This window comes from Anomaloglossus baeobatrachus, chromosome 6, assembly GCF_048569485.1.
Source record: "Anomaloglossus baeobatrachus isolate aAnoBae1 chromosome 6, aAnoBae1.hap1, whole genome shotgun sequence".
In the NCBI taxonomy this organism is placed as follows: Eukaryota; Metazoa; Chordata; class Amphibia; order Anura; family Aromobatidae; genus Anomaloglossus; species Anomaloglossus baeobatrachus.
In genome coordinates, this window is record NC_134358.1 from 214185346 (window position 1) to 214204337 (window position 18992).

Below are 18992 nucleotides of genomic sequence, written 5' to 3' on the forward strand. Positions count from 1 at the left end.
CTCTGCCTACAACATACTGCTCTCAGATGAAGTAGCAAAAACCTGTTGCCAGATTCCTTGTAAATGGGGGAATTGAGAGTAGGTTAAACAAATGTATTTTTTTTTTCCAATCCTGGTTGGGGATTTGAACCTGCAATCATCTTACGATATTACATGCTGCAGTACACCTTTAAATACTGCTGTATTGCGGTTTATAGTTAAAAAAAAATAAAAAATTACAGGTTTCCTATAGACACCTGACACAGGCTGGTCTTCATATACGTATCAGCAAGCATGGGGGATCTTTATCAGACCCACATTTGCCAGTGAACTACATCAGCACCTCCCTGATTGTGCTGCGAGGGTGAGGTCACAGCGTCACTTACTGCTGTTAGAGGGAGATCAACCACCTTTTGCCTGGAATAGGGTGGGCTCAACTCCATGCACTCTCCGGCCCATGGTGGTAACAGATCATCCTTCTCTAGATATTTCCTTAAAGCTAAAATTGTGCATCAGGGAGGCTTAAAAGGGAAACTGTCACCAGGTTTTTCTTTGAGCTGTGGCCACCTCCTCCATCTTGTGCCATCATCCTCCTGCCCAGTCTGCGTCATTCACAGAGAGGCCTGCATTGTGCTCCTGCACAGGCGCACTTTGATCTGCCTAGCAAAGTACTGTAGTGCGCAGGCGCGAGGATAGGTCAAAAGACATGGCAGATCAAAGTGCGCATGTGCAGGGGCACAATCATGGTCTTTGAGTGACGCAGGACGAGTCCTGCACACGGGGGCTGGGCAGGAGGGCAGCATTCGGGAGATTGAAGAGGTGCCAGACAGAACAGTGACACCCATCAGACAGGGACCGCCCGGGGAGTATTATAAAGCGGTTTTACATTCTACAGAGCAGCCTGAGCACTTATATACAGTATTCTGGAATGCTGTGTATAAGGGCTCACTGGTGGTGGCCGCAGCTCATAAGGGAAAACCTGGTGACAGGTTCCCTTTAACTGTGTACCAGAGAAGTTCTCCATGAAGTAGGGGACGAAAAGCAGCTCAGTCCATACAGCTAGTTCTTGGAAAGGTCTGTAAGACCAGGCAGATGAAGATTAATAATATCCTGAATAGTGAGCTAGTGACTTTAAAAAGAATACACAGTACATGGACAGTACCAGTTGGAACCAGAAACCCAAAATGCTTGTTAATAACTGGATTAATGATTATACAGCATGTACGTACCCCATCCTGATCAGGTGAAAGATCGATTTGTGAAATTTATGACTGATCCCCTTTAGGCCACTTTTAGACTAGCACAAATATGACAAGGATAATAATGTATGTCGCTAGTCTGGCCCTGATCGAAAGAGTCATAAGGTTCGATGAAGCCTTCAGTTCTGCTCCGGAGTAGCAATCATCTGAAACTGGCCATAAAAGGTACAACCCTTACCAAGACAATGTGTGCTGAGCCTTTTACAATATCTCATACATCCTAAACTAGAGGACTTTGTAAGAGTGCAACATCTTTCTTTTTTATAATTTTTTTTTTTTTTTTTTTTTAAGAAACCCGACAATTATGTAATTAACATTTATTTTAAACAGACACCACATGCAGATTTATATACATATAAACAAATCATGACCAATAAAAGTTAGCGTTCTGGCTTTATTTTACATCTTTTAAAATACAAAATGTATAAAAACACTGGTAGCTATCCATTTATACATTTCAGTTTGAGGCCTTAAATTAAAAACAAAAAAAAAAGCAAACCAGAATGTATTGTATAGATTTCATATGGCATAATCCTTGTTTTCTACCCACAGAATAGTTTTTGTTAAAAGGCAATTTTCCGGATTATTGTAATGACAGTGTAAAAATAAAAGTGACCTTTCTTTGATATTTAGTGGTATATTAAGTCTAACAAGCAGACAATGGCAATTGTATGCAGAACAAAACATCCAAAAAGATGACGATAATGTTGCCGCTTGTCTTTTCAGTTCTATTGTAAAATGAGAGAAATATCATTTAATTAAAAATTGTCACAGGGTTGAAAGTTACATTTCGGGGAATCCTTGAGTTCAATCTCCTTGCTTCAGAAAAAATATTTTGGCTTTTTTCATTCCATAGTGTCACAATATGGCATTTATATTTATTGTATATGAAAACACATAGTAAAATAGTGGAAGCACAATAATCGATCCGTCATTTCAGGAATGGTGTTAACACTACTTAGACAAGTTCTGATGTAGGCAGCACAACATGATTCGCAGACCACAATATTCACAGAAAGGAAAAAAGGCATGAACAGGTGTGGTGCACGGAGCCAGTTTTCTGTATTGTAGCTCAAACATGATTTCCGTTTCTGAGAGTCTACCACGGTTGACCAGCAAGTGGCGCTGTTGGGCTAAGTAATCAGGATGCAATTTGCAGTTACAGTCCTGATCGAAGCCATCCCGGACCAGGGATCAGAAATCTTTGGCTGGCTGCTGTGAAACTACTTCTCCCAACATGTCCCGACAGCTGACTTACCAGCCTGTGGTTGTCAGGCAGTGCTGGGAATTGTAGTGTCACAATAGCTGGAGTGTGGAAGGTTGCTGATCCCGGTCTTATACTGAAAAACAAAGTACTGTTAGCAACAAAAATTAGACTTTATGTTCTGTAACAAACAGGAAAGTTACAGACCACCACGAAGAACGTACCACAGAAATGTACCCCGTGAAGAAGCGGAGGCTGACAAAAGGTGGCTTCACACAGGCACAAATAATCATCCAGGCAAATCACTTTCCAATATTAGCATGGAACTCAAAAATATACCTAGGAAATAATGTACCATTGAACTGCTCCACATCAGGCAAAGTCAGCTCCAAACAGCTCTCCTTTAAGACGTGTACCCTTCTGCCAATAAACACATTGACAGACTATGATACCACTCAATGTCTAAAGTGTAATCACAGTGCCATCTTCCTCGACACCACCCTTGGGTATCACTAAACTATTCCTTGGGTCAGCCTTTAAGCTGCTCAGAATTTTGTGGATGCTTCCATTACTCTCCCGGCCTGAATGGTTAAGAGCCAAGTCTCTTTCCAATCTGTGGCTAAGACTGCTGCCATTGATTCGAGAAAGGCTGCCAGAAGGTAGGCTGTGAGATTTGGGAATGTTGCGTGGCTCAATGCTACCTTCAATGACTATGTCAGCATCATCGTCACTCTCCATGTCATCAGGGTTAAAATTCTGTAATAGGTGAGCAGATGGTAAGCTGTGGTGGCTAGCTGTGCTGTCTGTTGATTGCCCAGAGCTGCCAGACATCCGGCTGCTCCGGATTACATTGTTTCTTTGGTTTGCAGGTTTAACAGTAATAATTAGATTGTGACTGTTGGCAATCATCATATCTGTCACTTGGTCAAGAGTCTTTCCAGCTACCTCAATGCCATTGACTTCTAGAACCTCATCATTCACAGCTAGCAGGCCGGTGCTCTCTGCCAATCCACCTGGAACCATCCGAGAAATGAAGATCCCTGGGACTTTCTCCAAGCCATGAGGGGTAACTCTGACACTAGTTCCATCACGAATATAGAATCCCAGAGGTTTTTCGCACCCATGCCTGTACAATCTCACACGTCTATGTGTCTCAGGAAGGATGTCCACATCAATGATGGAGGAGACTGGTCTAAAGTCATGAGGCATGCTAATGTTGATATGTGGTTTCTTATGGCGAAGACTGTCATTCCGTAACGCCACCAAAGCATTTTTCTTCTTTCTGTTCAATGTTGCAGACCCAAAGGTGTTGTAGTCAACTTCTTCTGCAAAAGATGGGACAAAGCATTAGGATAAATTAAAACACTTTTGTAATACAGAATATTGATCTACTCTTACTGCTATGAGCTCAAGATAGAATAGAATTAGGAGGGTATTCACCAGGATACTGTAAACCTACTATTCTTTCTAAATACAATAAAAGTGTGATAAGTGCACCATTTTTCAATTCTCACCCACTTACCCTTCACTGTTACTAGACACATCATCTAGTAATTGATTGCATGCAGGTAACGTATATACAGGTTATTCTTTTGTTTGTGTAGGCTAACCACGCTGGTTTTCTCCATTTTAAGTGCATAAATAACTGCATTAACCCATTGCAAGTAACTTGTTTAGAAACCATTAGATACTTTATTCAGGTGAGGATCACATAGCCCAGACCAGCCGCTGGCTGTCTTGACAAGAGAGCGTCAACTTCATTAATTTCTATGCAGCTGACACGCTCCTGCAGGAGACCCACCGGTCAGTCCATACAGGCGATGAGATCCTCGCTTAAGTGTGACTGCTGAGCATCATTAGGTGTACTGCAACAAATTAGTCCAGAATTTAATATGATGCACTTGGTCATCTTTCATCACCGCTCTCTAATAATCATTTAATCATCATGTCTATTTTATCTACTCTTCCAACAGGTATGCTTTAACTACTACTCAACTTTCCAACAACTGACATCCCTTGCCTCTACGGCTTGTATCCATCAGGTAAGCTTGTAACTGACCACTCCACAAACCCATCCCCGCTTTTCTTTAGGACCGTTAGTTTACTTTGCCTATGCTATCCCATGTCTGGGCTCAGCTTTGATCAACTGATAAAGATTAGTATAAGCCCCTGCCTCTGTTTCCCACCTGAATGCATCTCTTAAGGCCCCTTTACACACAGACTTTCAGCGATCCCACCAGCGATCCCACCAGCGATCCCACCAGCGATCCCAACCTGGCCGGGATCGCTACAAAGTCTCTGGTGAGCTGTCAAACAGGCAAACCTGGCCAACGACGCAACAGCGATCCGAACCTGCAGAACGACCTAGCTAGTCAAACACTGGAAACGAGTGATGTGTCACAATATCTGTCAATCACTATTCTCTGTCAGTCGGTCTCTCCCTCTCGGCCTCTATTCTCTCTCTGTCGGTCCGTCACTATCTCTGTCCCTCTCTCACAGTCTGTCGGTCATTTTCCCCTCCTCTCGCATACTCACCGATCCCCGGCGCTGCGCTGCACGGCATTCACACTGCTGCGGCGGCTTTTACTATTTTGAAAAAGCCGGCCGCTTATTAAACAAACTCGTATTCCCTACTTTCCCCGCCCACAGGCGCCTACGATTGGTTGCAGTGAGACATGCCCCCACGCTGAGTGACAGGTGTCTCACTGTACCCAATCACAGCAGCCGGTGGGCGTGTCACTATGGAGTATAGAAATAAATAAATTAAAAAACGGCGTGGGGTTCCCCCCCAAATTTAATACCAGCCAGATAAAGCCATACGGCTGAAGGCTGGTATTCTCAGGATGGGGAGCGCCACGTTATGTGGAGCCCCCCAGCCTAACAATATCAGTCAGCAGCCGCCCAGAATTGCCGCATACATTATATGCGACAGTTCTGGGACTGTACCCGGCTCTTCCAGATTTACCCTGGTGCATTGGCAAATCAGGGTAATAAGGAGTTATTGGCAGCCCGTAGCTGCCAATAAGTCCTAGATTAATCATGTCAGGCATCTCCCAGAGATACCTTCCATGATTAATCTGTAAATTACAGTAAACACACACACCCGAAAAATCCTTTATTAGAAATAAAAAACAGAAACAAATTCCCTCATCACAAATTTAATCAGCCCCAAAAAGCCCTCCTTGTCCGGCGTAATCCACGGACCTCCAGCGTCGCTTCCAGCTCAGCTGCATGGAGGTGACAGGAGCAGCAGAAGACACCGCCGCTCCTGTCACCTCCACGCAGCTAATGAAGACAGCCGCGCGATCAGCTGAGCTGTCACTGAGGTTACCCGCTGTCACTGGATCCAGCGGTGGATGCAGCGGTGGCCGCGGGTAACCTCAGTGACAGCTCAGCTGATCGCGCTACTCACCTCAGTTGCTGCGGAGCTGACTGGAGCGGCGGTGAGTAGCGCGATCAGCTGAGCTGTCACTGAGGTTACCCGCGGCCACCGCTGCATCCACCGCTGGATCCAGTGACAGCGGGTAACCTCAGTGACAGCTCAGCTGATCGCGCGGCTGTCTTCATTAGCTGCGTGGAGGTGACAGGAGCGGCGGTGTCTTCTGCTGCTCCTGTCACCTCCATGCAGCTGAGCTGGAAGCGACGCTGGAGGTCCGTGGATTACGCCGGACAAGGAGGGCTTTTTGGGGCTGATTAAATTTGTGATGAGGGAATTTGTTTCTGTTTATTTCTAATAAATGATTTTTTCAGTTGTGTGTGTTTATTTACTGTAATGTACAGATTAATCATGGAAGGTATCTCGGGGAGACGCCTGACATGATTAATCTAGGACTTATTGGCAGCTATGGGCTGCCAATAACTCCTTATTACCCCGATTTGCCAACGCACCAGGGCAAATCGGGAAGAGCCGCATATAAATGTATGCGGCCATTCTGGGCGGCTGCTGACTGATATTGTTAGGCTGGGGGGCTCTCCATAACGTGGCGCTCCCCATCCTGAGAATACCAGCCTTCAGCCGTATGGCTTTATCTGGCTGGTATTAAAATTGGAAGGGGGGGGGCGCACGCCGGTTTTTTTTAATTATTTAATTATTTATTTCACTGCACAGTATAGACACGCCCACCGGCTGCTGTGATTGGGTGCAGTGAGACACCTGTCACTCAACGTGGGGGCGTGTCTCACTGCAACCAATCATAGGCGCCTGTGGGCGGGGAAAGTAGAGAATACGAAATTGTTTAATGAGCGGCCGGCTTTTTCAAAATAGTAAAAGCCGCCGCAGCAGTGTGAATGCCGTGCAGTGCCGCGCCGGGGATCGGTGAGTATGAGAGAGGAGGGGAAAATGACCGACAGACTGTGAGAGAGGGACAGAGATAGTGACGGACCGACAGAGAGAGAAAAACCGACTGACAGAATAGTAATTGACAGATATTGTGACACATCACTCGTTTCCAGTGTTTTAAGTCCCCTTTACACACTGAGACTTTGCTGCACAGCGGGAAACAAAGGACCAAAGAATGGTCCTGAACGATTTGTAGCGATCAGCAACTTCACAGCAGGGGCCAGGTCGCTGATGTGTTTCACACACTGCAATGTCGCTGGGGAGGTCGCTATTACGTCACAAAACCGGTGACGTTACAGCGATGTCGTTTGCGATGTTGCAGTGTGTAAAGCCACCTTTAGTATATGATTGGGTGCACTAGTCTGCATGACAGTAGTACTGCAAACTAAGTAGTCTTGAAAGCTTGCTATTACCGTCTTTTCAGTTAGCCATTAAAAAGGTATCAAGCACTGAGGACTCGCAGCTTATATAGTATCTAGATTATATACACCCACATATACATATACACAGTGCCTTGCAAAAGTATCCAGCTCCCTTGCATTTAGGCTTCAAACAAAAAAGATAAAAAATTTAATGTTATGGTGAAGAATCAACAAGTGGGACACAATTGAGAAGTTGAACGAAAGTTATTGCTTATTTTAAACTTTTAAAAAAAAATAAATAAAACTGAAATGTGGGGCGTGCAATATTATTAGTCCCCTTTACTTTCAGTGCAGCAAACTCACTCCAGAAGTTCATTGAGGATCTCTGAATGATCCAATGTTGACCTAAATGACTGATGATGATAAATGTAATCCACCTGTGTGCAATCAAGTCTCCATATAAATGCACCTGCTCTGCGATAGTCTCACTGTTGTGTTTAAGGCTATGTGCGCACTTACCGGATTTTGCCGCGGATTTTCCGCGGATTTGCTGCATGTTTCGCTGCAGAAAATGTTCATAACATCTCTGCAGTGAATCACCAGCAAATCCTAGGGAGAAAAAAAATCCTGTGCGCACTAGGCGGAATTTGACAGCTGCATGTTTTGCTGCGGGAATCCTGCAGCAAAAACAAGTGCATGTCACTTCTTTTCCGCACATCGCTGTGGGATTTCACTCCATTGACTCCAATGTTAATCATGAAATCCCGCAGGGAATAACGCAGGCAGCAATTTCTGTGCGGTTCACTGCGTTTTCCTGCGTTATTCCCTGCAGTATTTCGCGGTTCACCTGCGGTAATGTACATCGCCTGTCTGCGGTTTTGCAGGGAAGTGATGTCATTACAGGAAGAGGAAGCCGTGCAGAGAGTGAACACAAACACATCACAGACACAGATAGACATCACAGACCTAGAACACAGACACAGACACATAGAACACACATAGAAAGAAAACGGAAATATAGAAAACAAAGAACGTGGGCTCCGCTGCATATTTACCTTCCAGCCGAGGTAAGCACACAGCGGCGGCCCGGTATTCTCAGGCTGGGGAGGGAGAGGGGCAGGGTTAATGTCCCCCGCCTCACTCCCCCTCCCGCAGCCGAGAATATCAGCCGCAGCTGCCCCGGCACTGTCGCATGCATTATGCGGCAGCACCGGCGTGTCCTCGGCTCTTCCTACCGCCGTGTAGCAGTGGCAGCAAGGTAATACAAGGGGTTAATGGTGGTGGATCACCGCCATTAACTCCAGGCTTGATCATGGCAGCGTCTGTGTGACAGCTGACATGATCAACCCGTAAGTAAAGTGAATAAAACACAGACACCGAAAAATCCTTTATTTTAAATAAAACAAACAAGCCTCGTTCACCATTTTATTAACCCCTCCCGCACCAAAGCTCCGGCGTAATCCACAGGTCCTGCGCTGCTTACATCCAGCCGCGACTGTCACAGACACAGCGCTGAATGAATGCAGCAGACAGCAGAGGTAATTACCGGTCATTTCCCACGGCCGGTAATGTGAACTCACTGCCGACCGTGGGAAATGCAGCGATCTGTCCTCTGTCTATCTATTCTTCTGTCTATCTACTATCTCAGAATTAAATGACTTTTTTTTTTTTTCAATGTGCTTTATTGCATTGAATGCAATAAAGCACATCCCAACCCGCACGCGGCAAAACCGCGGCAATACCGCGAACAATACCGCGGTAAAACTGCAGCAAACCGCATGCGGTTTTCGGGTGCGGTTTCCCGCGGTTTTTTACCGCGGGTGCGGTAATCTTTGAGAGCATGCGGAATTTTCTCAAGAAAATTCCATTTCCCAGTGCGCACATAGCCTAAAGCACAGAGAGCATCATGAAGACCAAGGAACACAACAGGCAGGACCGTGATACTGTTGTGGAGAAGTTTAAAGGCGCATTTGGTTATAAAACGATTTCCAAAACTTGAAACATCCCAAGGAGCACTGTTCAAGCGATTATATCGAAATGGAAGGACTATCATACCACTGCAAATCTACCAAGACCCGGCTGTCCATCCAAACTTTCATCTCAAACAAGGAGAAGACTGATGAGAGATGCAGCCAAGAGGCCCATGATCACTCTGGATGAACTGCAGAGATATAAAGCGGAGGTGGGAGAGTCTGTCCATAGGAGAACAATCAGTCGTACACTGCACAAATCTCGCTTTTATGGAAGAGTGGCAAGAAGAAAGCCATTTCTCAAAAGATATCCATAAAAAGTGTTGTTTAAAGTTTGCCACAAGCCACCTGGGAGACACACCAAACATGTGGAAGAAGGTGCTCTGGTCACATAAAACCAAAATCGAACTATTTGTGCACAATGCCAAAGATATGTTTGGTGTAAAAGCAACAGCTCATCAACCTGATCACACCATCCCACTGTCAAACATGGTGGTGGCAGCATCATGGTTTGGGCATGCTTTTTTTCAGTAGCAACAGGGAAGATGGTTAAAATTGATGGGAAGATTGAGGGAGCCAAATATAGGACCATTCTTAAAGAAAACTTGTTGGAATCTGCAAATGACCTGAGACTGGGACGGAGAATTGTCTTCCAACAAGACAATGATCCCAAACAAAGTAAAATCTACAGTGGAATGAATCACAAACATATCCAGGTGTTAGAATGGCCAAGTCAAAGTCCAGACATGAATCCAATCGAGAATCTGTGGAAAGAGCTGAAAACTGCTGTTCTCCATCCAACCTCACTATGATCGTGCTATTTGCAAAGGAAGAATGGGCAAGAATTTCAGTCTCTTATGTGCAAAACTGATAGACACATACTCCAAGCGACTTGCAGCTGTAATCTCAGCAAAAGGTGGCGCTACAAAGTATTAACTTAAGGGGACGAATAATATTGCACGCCTCACTTTTCAATTTTTTTTTTTAAAGTTTAAAATAAGCAATAAATTTCTTTCAACTTCACAACTGTGTCCCACTTGTTGATTCTTGTTGATCATAACATTACAATTTTTATCTTTATATTTGAAGCCTGAAATGTGGGAAAAGGTTGAAAAATTCAACGGGGCCGAATACTTTCGCAAGGCACTGTATATAAAAAAAAATAATTCTAATCACTGGCTAACATGGTATAAATATATATTACGTGTATTAAGTGTACTACAATGAATTAGACCAGAATTAAGCCAAAAGGGAACTGAAGGTAACTGGATATTGTCGCTGTAAACAAAGTTTCTGTTTCTTTCCAATATAATGCCTATAGTTCTTTGCTTCCTACCAACCCCCCCTTCAATCCCTACGCCAAGTAATAAACTGGTCATCTCTACCTCCATCCTGCCCATCCATGTCACCTCATGCCCTCTCCTACTCCCACTTACTAACACTGTTTGCTCCTCACCATTGCTGGTGATAACTATCCAAATCCTGTCCCTCCTCACATCAACAGTCACGTCTTCCTCTCATCCATGATCTACCTTTAATTTCTGCAACCTTTCTAACCGTAAACCCATCACTCAGCCCCAAAACTCCTCAGTCCCTCTACCTTTTCTTCACTAACAAACTTTCCTTCCTCGGCATCACCAAAAACCTCTCACCCCCCTCAGACACCACCTCTGCAGCTGCACTTTATGGTGGATTACATATTTTTCACATACCCTACCCCAGCAGCAAGAAAAGTGGAGGAGTTAGTTTTCTCTTGTCAGATAACTGCGCCTTCACTCCAATGTTACTGCCACCCTCCATTACCCTCCCTTTTTAAGTGCACTCTGTCTGCATCTACTCCCCCTCCAACTGGCTACCATATACAACCCCCCTCAGGTCCAGCCACCACCTCTGACCATTCCCACTATCATGTGTAACTTCAACATCCCCATTGACATTTCCCACTCAGCTGTCTCAACGCGTCTATTACTTTCTTCCTCCTGTGGCCTCACTCAATTATCCTCTGCAGCCACACACAAAGATGGCCAAACACACTGAACCTAATCTTCACCTGCTGCCTCTGAGAGGATAGAGTTAGAGGTTAGCTATCCAACAAAGTCTGACCACAACCTACTTGCATTATGTTCCCTCTCCTTTCCAAGTGGACAGTCTCCACCCCACTTCCACATCCCCGCAGAAATCACAAAACACTTGAATTTACACTCAGACTTCCTTCTTCTTGCTGACATACATTCGTTAGACCAGTGTTTCTCAACTCCAGTCCTCAAGACCCACCAACAGATCATGTTTTCAGGTTTTCCTCAATATTAGACAAGGAATAATTCCATCACCTGTGCAATATTAATGAAAGCCTGAAAACCTGATTGAGGAATACCTGAAAACATGATCTGTTGGTGGGTCTTGAGGACTGGAGTTGAGAAACACTGCCTTAGACAATGCAAACGCTGCTGCCACTTTATATACCACAATTGCTGCAGGTTTTGAATCGGCCACCCCCCTCACGCATACCAAAACTCACACAAACAGGCAACCATGGCACACCAGCCAGACTAAAAATCGGAGATGTGCTTCCAGGGTTGCTGAGCAGAGATGGAAGCGTTCTCATTCCAACGAACACTTCATCGTATACAAATTGTCCCTCAATATCATTTCCACACTCACTGCTGCAAAACAAACCTACTCCTCCTCTGGCATATCCTCCCTGTCTCACAACCCTAAACAGCTATTCAACTTTCAATTTTCTCCTCTGTCCGCCAGCACCTCCTCCCTCTCCTCATTAGTTCAAGACTATTCCTCATTCTTCAAGCAAAAGATTGCCAACATCAGAAAAAGTTTTGCCCTACTTCCCCCACAGCCTCTTCTCAGCCACTCAGCCCTCTTCTTCCAAAACCAGCTTTTCTGCCATAATAGATCACTCCTCACCATCTGTACACTTGACAAGCTCCCGTCCCACCTCATCCCCCACCTCCCAACAGTCTTCATAACCAGCTTGTCAACCTATCATTAACTGGTCTTTCCCTCACGCACTAAAAATGCCTTGGTCTAACCAATCTTCAAAAATCCCTCCATTGACCCATCCCCTGTGTCTAGCTTTCATCCCATATCACTTCTCCCCTACGCCTCAGAACTACTGGAACAGCATGTCCATATTTAATTTTCCTCCCACCGCTCTTGCTCCCTCTTTGACCGGTTACATCCTGGCTTCAAGCCGTTTCACCCAAAACTGCCCTTAAGTCACGAATGACCTACTGACGGCCAAAGCCAAGTGACACTACTCTTTTCTCCTTCTGGACCTGTCCTCTGCCTTCAACATAGTGGACCATTCCCTCTTATTACAGATTCTTTCATCTCTTAGGCCGGTTTCAGACGTCTGTGTTTAATCAGGTGCAAGCCACACGCATGGTTATGGTCATATGTGTGTCACGCGTGTGACATCTGTGTTTGCATGTGTGTGACAGGTACTGGAGGTTCTTTGAAATAAAAATATTTTCTATATTCACCTGTATCCTGTGCTATTTTCTTTGGTTCTGCTGCCTCCTGCTTCTGACATCCGCTCATTATATTCATTGATTATTCACTGCAGTCAAGAGCTGGAAGTCGGAGCATTGAGCGGACAGCGTTGGGTACAGCATCGCCGATGACAGCATCGCGGGTACAGGCGAGTTTTCAGCAAGCAGTGACGTCCAGGTGGTCTTTAGAGTTCCTAATGAACTCTAATGACAACCCCCCTCCCCGAGCTACAGTGGGTGTCAGGACTGACTTCACGGGTTCAGAATTCATTGGGAACTCTGAGTTCCCGCGAAAACACACACACACACACACACACACACACACACACACACACACACACACACACACGGCTTCAAAGGTCTTCAGTGCAGTGAAAAATCAATGAGTATAATGAGCGGCGGTCAGAAACCGGAGACAGCACCGCTGGATACAGGTAAATATAGAAAATCTTTTTATTTAATATAGAAGTCCCAGAGAGGGGTAATTTAACATTCCTACCATTGGAACTATATGGAGCTCGAATTTTCTGGGACTTCTAGTGTGTAAAAGACTCATGTTTTCTCCAGTACGTGTCACACGGATTACATGAGTGTGTGTGATCCGTGCACACCCGTGCTGCCGGAGGAAAAACCCGGACGTTTCCATGTGTGCGTGCAGGGCCACATGGTCAGTGTGAAAACACGGCCGTGTAACTGCAGAGAACAACATGGGTTTGTGTGGCATTCGTGTTAAAAACGGATGTCACACGTACCTAAAACATGGACATCTGAAATGGGCCTTAGGTATGAAGAGCTCTAAGTCTGTGACTCTAACAAACCAGACATTCAGTATCTCCCGCTCACACACCACCTTCTCAATTCACCCCCTATTGGTCGGTGTCCCCCAAGTTCAGTTCTTGAACCCCTGCTCTTCTCCATCTACACCTTCAGCCTGAGAGAGAGCTCATCAAGTCCTACGGCTTTCAGTATCATTTCTATATTGATGACACACAGATCTACCTCTTTGGACCAGTTATCACCTCCTTACCAGAATACCACAATGTCTGTCCACTATTTAATACGTTCCCTCTGTTCGATTTCTAAAACTTAACATGGACAATACAGAATTCATCATCTTTCCCCATCTCACTTCGTTGCGCCCCCTTACTTCCCCCAAACAGACCTATCCATTAAAGACCATGGCTGCTCACTCTCCCTAGTCCAGCAAGCTTGCGGTCTCAGGGTAACCTTTGATTCTGCTCTATCCTTGAAGTCACATATCCAAGCCCTTTCCACAAACTCAAAATATTTCACAGATCCGTACATTTCTTAACCAAGAATCTGCAAAAAAAAAACACTACAAAACACTAGTCTAGGCACTCATCTCCCACCTCAACTACTGCAATCTGCTGCTCCGTGCCCTTTCTTCTGGCATGCTTCCAATCTATCCTAAACTCTGCTGACCAACTCATCAACTTGTTACCCCGCTATTCCTTGGCCTGGCCTCTCCGCCAAACTCTTCACTGGCTTCCCATTGTCCAACTACTACAGTTAAACTTAACCGTGACATACAAAGCCATTCACAACCTGTCTCCTCCATACAGCCGTTACCTAGCCTCCCGGTACTTACCTGCACGCAACTTCGGATCCTCAAGCTCTTCCCTCTTCCCCACTTATCTCTACTTTCCATAATTGCAGACAAGATTTCTCCCGTACTTCTCCCATACTCTGGAACTCTTAACCCCAACATATTAGACACTCTTCTACCGCGGACACCTGAACACCTACTGACAAGCCTACAACCTGCAGTAATCCACATTCCACTATACTGCTGCACGAAAACGCTCAACCCTTAGCTACTATATCCTCACCCATCCTATATAGACCGAGCCCTCAGGGTCCTACAGCCACCTTTACTAGATTGTGCTTTGTGTTCACGATTATTGTACTTGTTTTTATTATGTATTGTATACCTCTTTTGACATGTAAAGCGCCATGGAATAAATTGGCGCTATAACATTATTAATAACTAGAAGGTGGCCCGATTCTACGCATCGGGTATTCTAGAATTTACGTATTGTGTAGTTAATGTATGATTTTTGTTTATATATATATATATATATATATATATATATATATATATATATATATATATATATATATATATATATATATATATATATATATATATATATATATATATATATATATATATATATATATATATATAAACAAAAATCATACATTAACATATATATATTGTTGTGTGTAGTTACCAAGTGTTTGTGTAGGGCGCTGTACATGTTCTGGGTGTTGGTGTGGCGGGGGGTGAGAGCGGTGTTTGTGTGTTGCGTTGTTTGTGGAGCGCTGTGTATCTGTAGCGTTGTGTGTGTGTGTGTTGCGCGGTTTGTGTGGTTGTGGGGTGTGTGTTTTGGGGGGAGGCATGTTTTGTGCAATGTGTGTGTTGTGCGGTATGTGCGTATATTTGTGTGTGCGGCGTTGTCTGTGTGTGTGGTGTTGTGCAGTGTGTGTGTGCACCCCCCCCATCGTGCTCCATCCCCCATGCTGCGCACCCCCCATCGTGCTCCATCCCCCATGCTGCGCACCCCCCATCGTGCTCCATCCCCCATGCTGCGCACCCCCCATCGTGCTCCATCCCCCATGCTGCGCACCCCCCATCGTGCTCCATCCCCCATGCTGCGCACCCCCCATCGTGCTCCATCCCCCATGCTGCGCACCCCCCATCGTGCTCCATCCCCCATGCTGCGCACCCCCCATCGTGCTCCATCCCCCATACTGCGCACCCCCCATCGTGCTCCATCCCCCATACTGCGCACTCCCCATCGTGCTCCATCCCCCATACTGCGCACTCCCCATCGTGCTCCATCCCCCATGCTGCGCACTCCCAAACGTGCCACACACACACACACACACACACACACACACACACACACACACTGACGATATCGCACATACGCGCTCACACTCAACATCCGGAGATACCACATGCTTCTGGCCATGTGATCCTCCGGCAGGTACTGGAAGGTCACTGCACGCACAGTATCGCCGCCGAGAAGCAAGCGATATCACTGGATGTTGTGTGTGTCTCTGTTCTTATGTGTGTGGGTGTGTCTCTCTGTTCTTATGTGTGTGTGTCTGTTCTTATGTGTGCGTGCGTGCGTCTGTTCTTATGTGTGCGTGCGTGCGTCTGTTCTTATGTGTGCGTGTGTGTGTGTCTCTGTTCTTATGTGTGCGTGTGTGTGTGTGTGTGTGCGTGCGTGTGTGTCTGTTCTTATGTGTGCGTGCGTGTCTGTTATGTGTGCGTGCGTGTCTGTTATGTGTGCGTGCGTGTGTGCGTGCGTCTGTTCTTATGTGTGTGCGTGCGTCTGTTCTTATGTGTGCGTGTGTCTCTGTTCTTATGTGTGCGTGTGTGTCTGTTGTGTGAGTGCGTGTGTGTCTGTTCTTATGTGTGCGTGCGTGTCTGTTATGTGTGCGTGCGTGTGTGCGTGCGTCTGTTCGTGTGCGTGCGTGTGTGTGTCTGTTATGTGTGCGTGCGTGTCTCTGTTCTTGTATGCGTGTGCGTGTGTCTGTTCTTATGTGTGCGTGCGTCTGTTCTTATGTGTGTGTGTGTGTGTGTCTGTTGTGTGCGTGCGTGTGTCTGTTATGTGTGCGTGCGTGTGTGTGTCTCTGTTCTTATGTGTGTGCGCGCGCGTGTGTGTGTCTCTGTTCTTATGTGTGCGTGTGTGTGTCTCTGTTCTTATGTGTGCGTGCGTGTGTCTCTGTTCTTATGTGTGCGTGTGTGTGTTCGTGTTCCGCCGCTGCAGGACCTTGATGCGCTCACCTGGAACCCGGTGTACGCTGGTAACTATGCTACACAATATTACTCGGTGTACCATTGTTACCAGTGTAGCCCGCCCCCCGCTCGCACGGGAGCCCACACCAGCGTACGGCGGCAACCCCAGCAATGCGAGGGTATGTGTCGGCTGGGTTGGCGGCGTACGCTGATGTGGGCTCCCGGGGGTACAGCACTCACCTGGGAGTCTGTGCTCCGTGTCGTTTCAGGGAATGCGTGCGGGGGGCGGGGCCAGAGCGAGCGTGCAATGCGTGAGGGGGGCGGGGCGTGGCAGAGTTGCCAATGCGTGCAGGGGGCCGGGGAGAGAGGCCAATCCGTGGGGGGGCGGAGCCTGGGCGAGCGGCCAATCCGTTCGGGGGCGGAGCCGAGGCGAGCGGCCAATGAGACGCTTGTCGCGGTAAGGACACAATTTTGGAGCAAGACAGAGACAGACAGACAGAATAAGGCAATTATATATATAGATGAGTCAGTTATGGGCCTTGCCACAAACTTTACTCGGTACACAACAACTTTGATTGGATGAGCTGTGGGGTCTTGCCCCCATCACAGTTTTTACGCAACCTGGAGGTGTTTTACAGGAGATTTCTGGATGTATTGGGGCCCCATGTAGAGGAAAGACCATGCCAAAATCTTCAGAATGGAGAAGCACAGGGACATAAGGAAAAGAACAGATTCAAGAGAACAGCTACGTTTAAAAAGGCAAAATAAAAACCCCACACAACATTTATGGCAAGTGATAAGTAAATATAGACATGACCAGGAGAACAATTATCTTAAATGTAAAGTTCTTAGCAAAAGAAAACAAAAAAAGTGAAGAAAACACATGACAAGAGGCGGGAAAAACAGTTTACAAAAGGTTAATAGAACAGAGTAGAATGTCATTGTTAGCAGAGATTTTATCAGCTCGTCTGTCAGGTCCAGTCATGTCACCAGTACAAAGAGACCACTGCAAGGATTAGCAAATCCACACAGGCATGCCAGCACATTAAATACAGGGAATGAGCGATGTATACGTGCTGGGAAAGAGGATGTATAGAGGTTTGCCTTGGTTTTTTTTTTTACCAATATAACCATGTTTTATGAACAGACACATTAAACACAACATTAAAAAAAAAACAAAACAAAAAAACAAAACAAAACACATGACCATGCAGAAACAGAATATCATCTAGGAGAACTAAACCCGGTCAAATCAATTAAAAAGATGAAGGTCTCGTGAGGAAACTTGGTCTGTTTTGCATATCAAACATAAAATGTTTCATACACCATTAGAAATACAGTATAGCAGTCTGCAAGGTCAACAGGGAATGCAATCATATCAGCACTAATGGCCAAATATATAAAAAAAAAAAATAAAAAAAATTATGTCACATACATACATACATACATACATACATACATACATATTCTATAAACTCGTTGTGGGCACCAAGTTTTGGTGTGTTTTTTTGTATTCTTTTTGGTGTAGAGTCCGAGCATTTTTACGCAAAAAAAATAAATATAAAAATTAAATAAAGCTGCGTTTTAACAGTACACCAGAACTACTTTTTTCTTCTGTAGACCCCTGTAGGAGAAAAAGCAGGCGTACTTTGCTCTGCCCAGATAAGGGAAAAGAAAAATATAGAGTGGAACCTTGGATTAAGAGTTAGGCTATGTGCACACGCTGTGGTTTTTTTTACGCTGCGTTTGTGCGTTTTTGGCCGCTAAAAAAAAAAAAAAAAAAAAGCACAAAAACGCATGTGTTTTTACCGCGATTTGGTGCGTTTTTGATCTTTGTGCTTTTCTGTGTTTTTCCAATGCATTGCATGGGGGGGAAAACGCAGGAAAGAATTGACATGTCCATTTTTTTTTTTAAACTCAAACGCAGCTTAAAAAAAAAAGTTGTGTGCGGACAGCAAAAATGAAAACTCAGACTTTGCTGGGGAAGCAAAGTCATGCAGTTTTGAGGCAAAAACGCACCCAAAAAACACCACGAAAAACACACTATGTGCACATAGCCTAACTTGGTTTGAGAGTGTTTTGCATGACAAGCAAAGCTTTTTACAAATTTGCAACTTGGTTTAAGAGCAATGCTTTGCAATAAGAGCAATAATCACTGTGCACACTTTTGGTTCTGTCCTTTCACCACGCTCTAACCCGCTGTGGAGGTAATTTTTTGTACATATGTACTGTATACCAAACCCGCTGTGGAGGTAATTTTCTGTACATATGTACTGTATACCATTGTACAGTATATACCATATAGCATATTAATTTGCATTTGTGTATATAATATTGTACTTTCCGCTAACCAGTGCAGCACATTGCTTATACTGTATCTCGCACACCAACAATTCTGATGCAAGCTAAAGTGACATTTAATTTGCTTTATATGGTTTTTACTGTACAGTATTTTGTATTAAGAACAGCTCTCAACCAATCCATATTAGCGATATTAAATGCATAATATGATAAGGAAAATCAATGAGTATAGGTTTGGAAAGGACTAGGGCAAGTCGTGGTAAATATGAGCCAAAGAGAGAAGAAGAAAAACGACCA

At 45.1% G+C, this 18992-nt stretch overlaps 1 protein-coding gene across 1 annotated transcript in view; it reads right to left on the reverse strand.

The window, feature by feature from the left end:
- Window positions 1–1618: 1618 nt before the first annotated feature.
- Window positions 1619–18992, reverse strand: part of PARD6G (par-6 family cell polarity regulator gamma) — a 155330-nt gene continuing 137956 nt past the window's right edge. Inside the window, exon 3 of the mRNA XM_075314673.1 lies at window positions 1619–3767. Coding sequence (XP_075170788.1) covers window positions 2905–3767 — 863 coding nt within the window. The 3' untranslated portion in view covers window positions 1619–2904. The remainder of the gene's footprint in view (window positions 3768–18992) is intronic.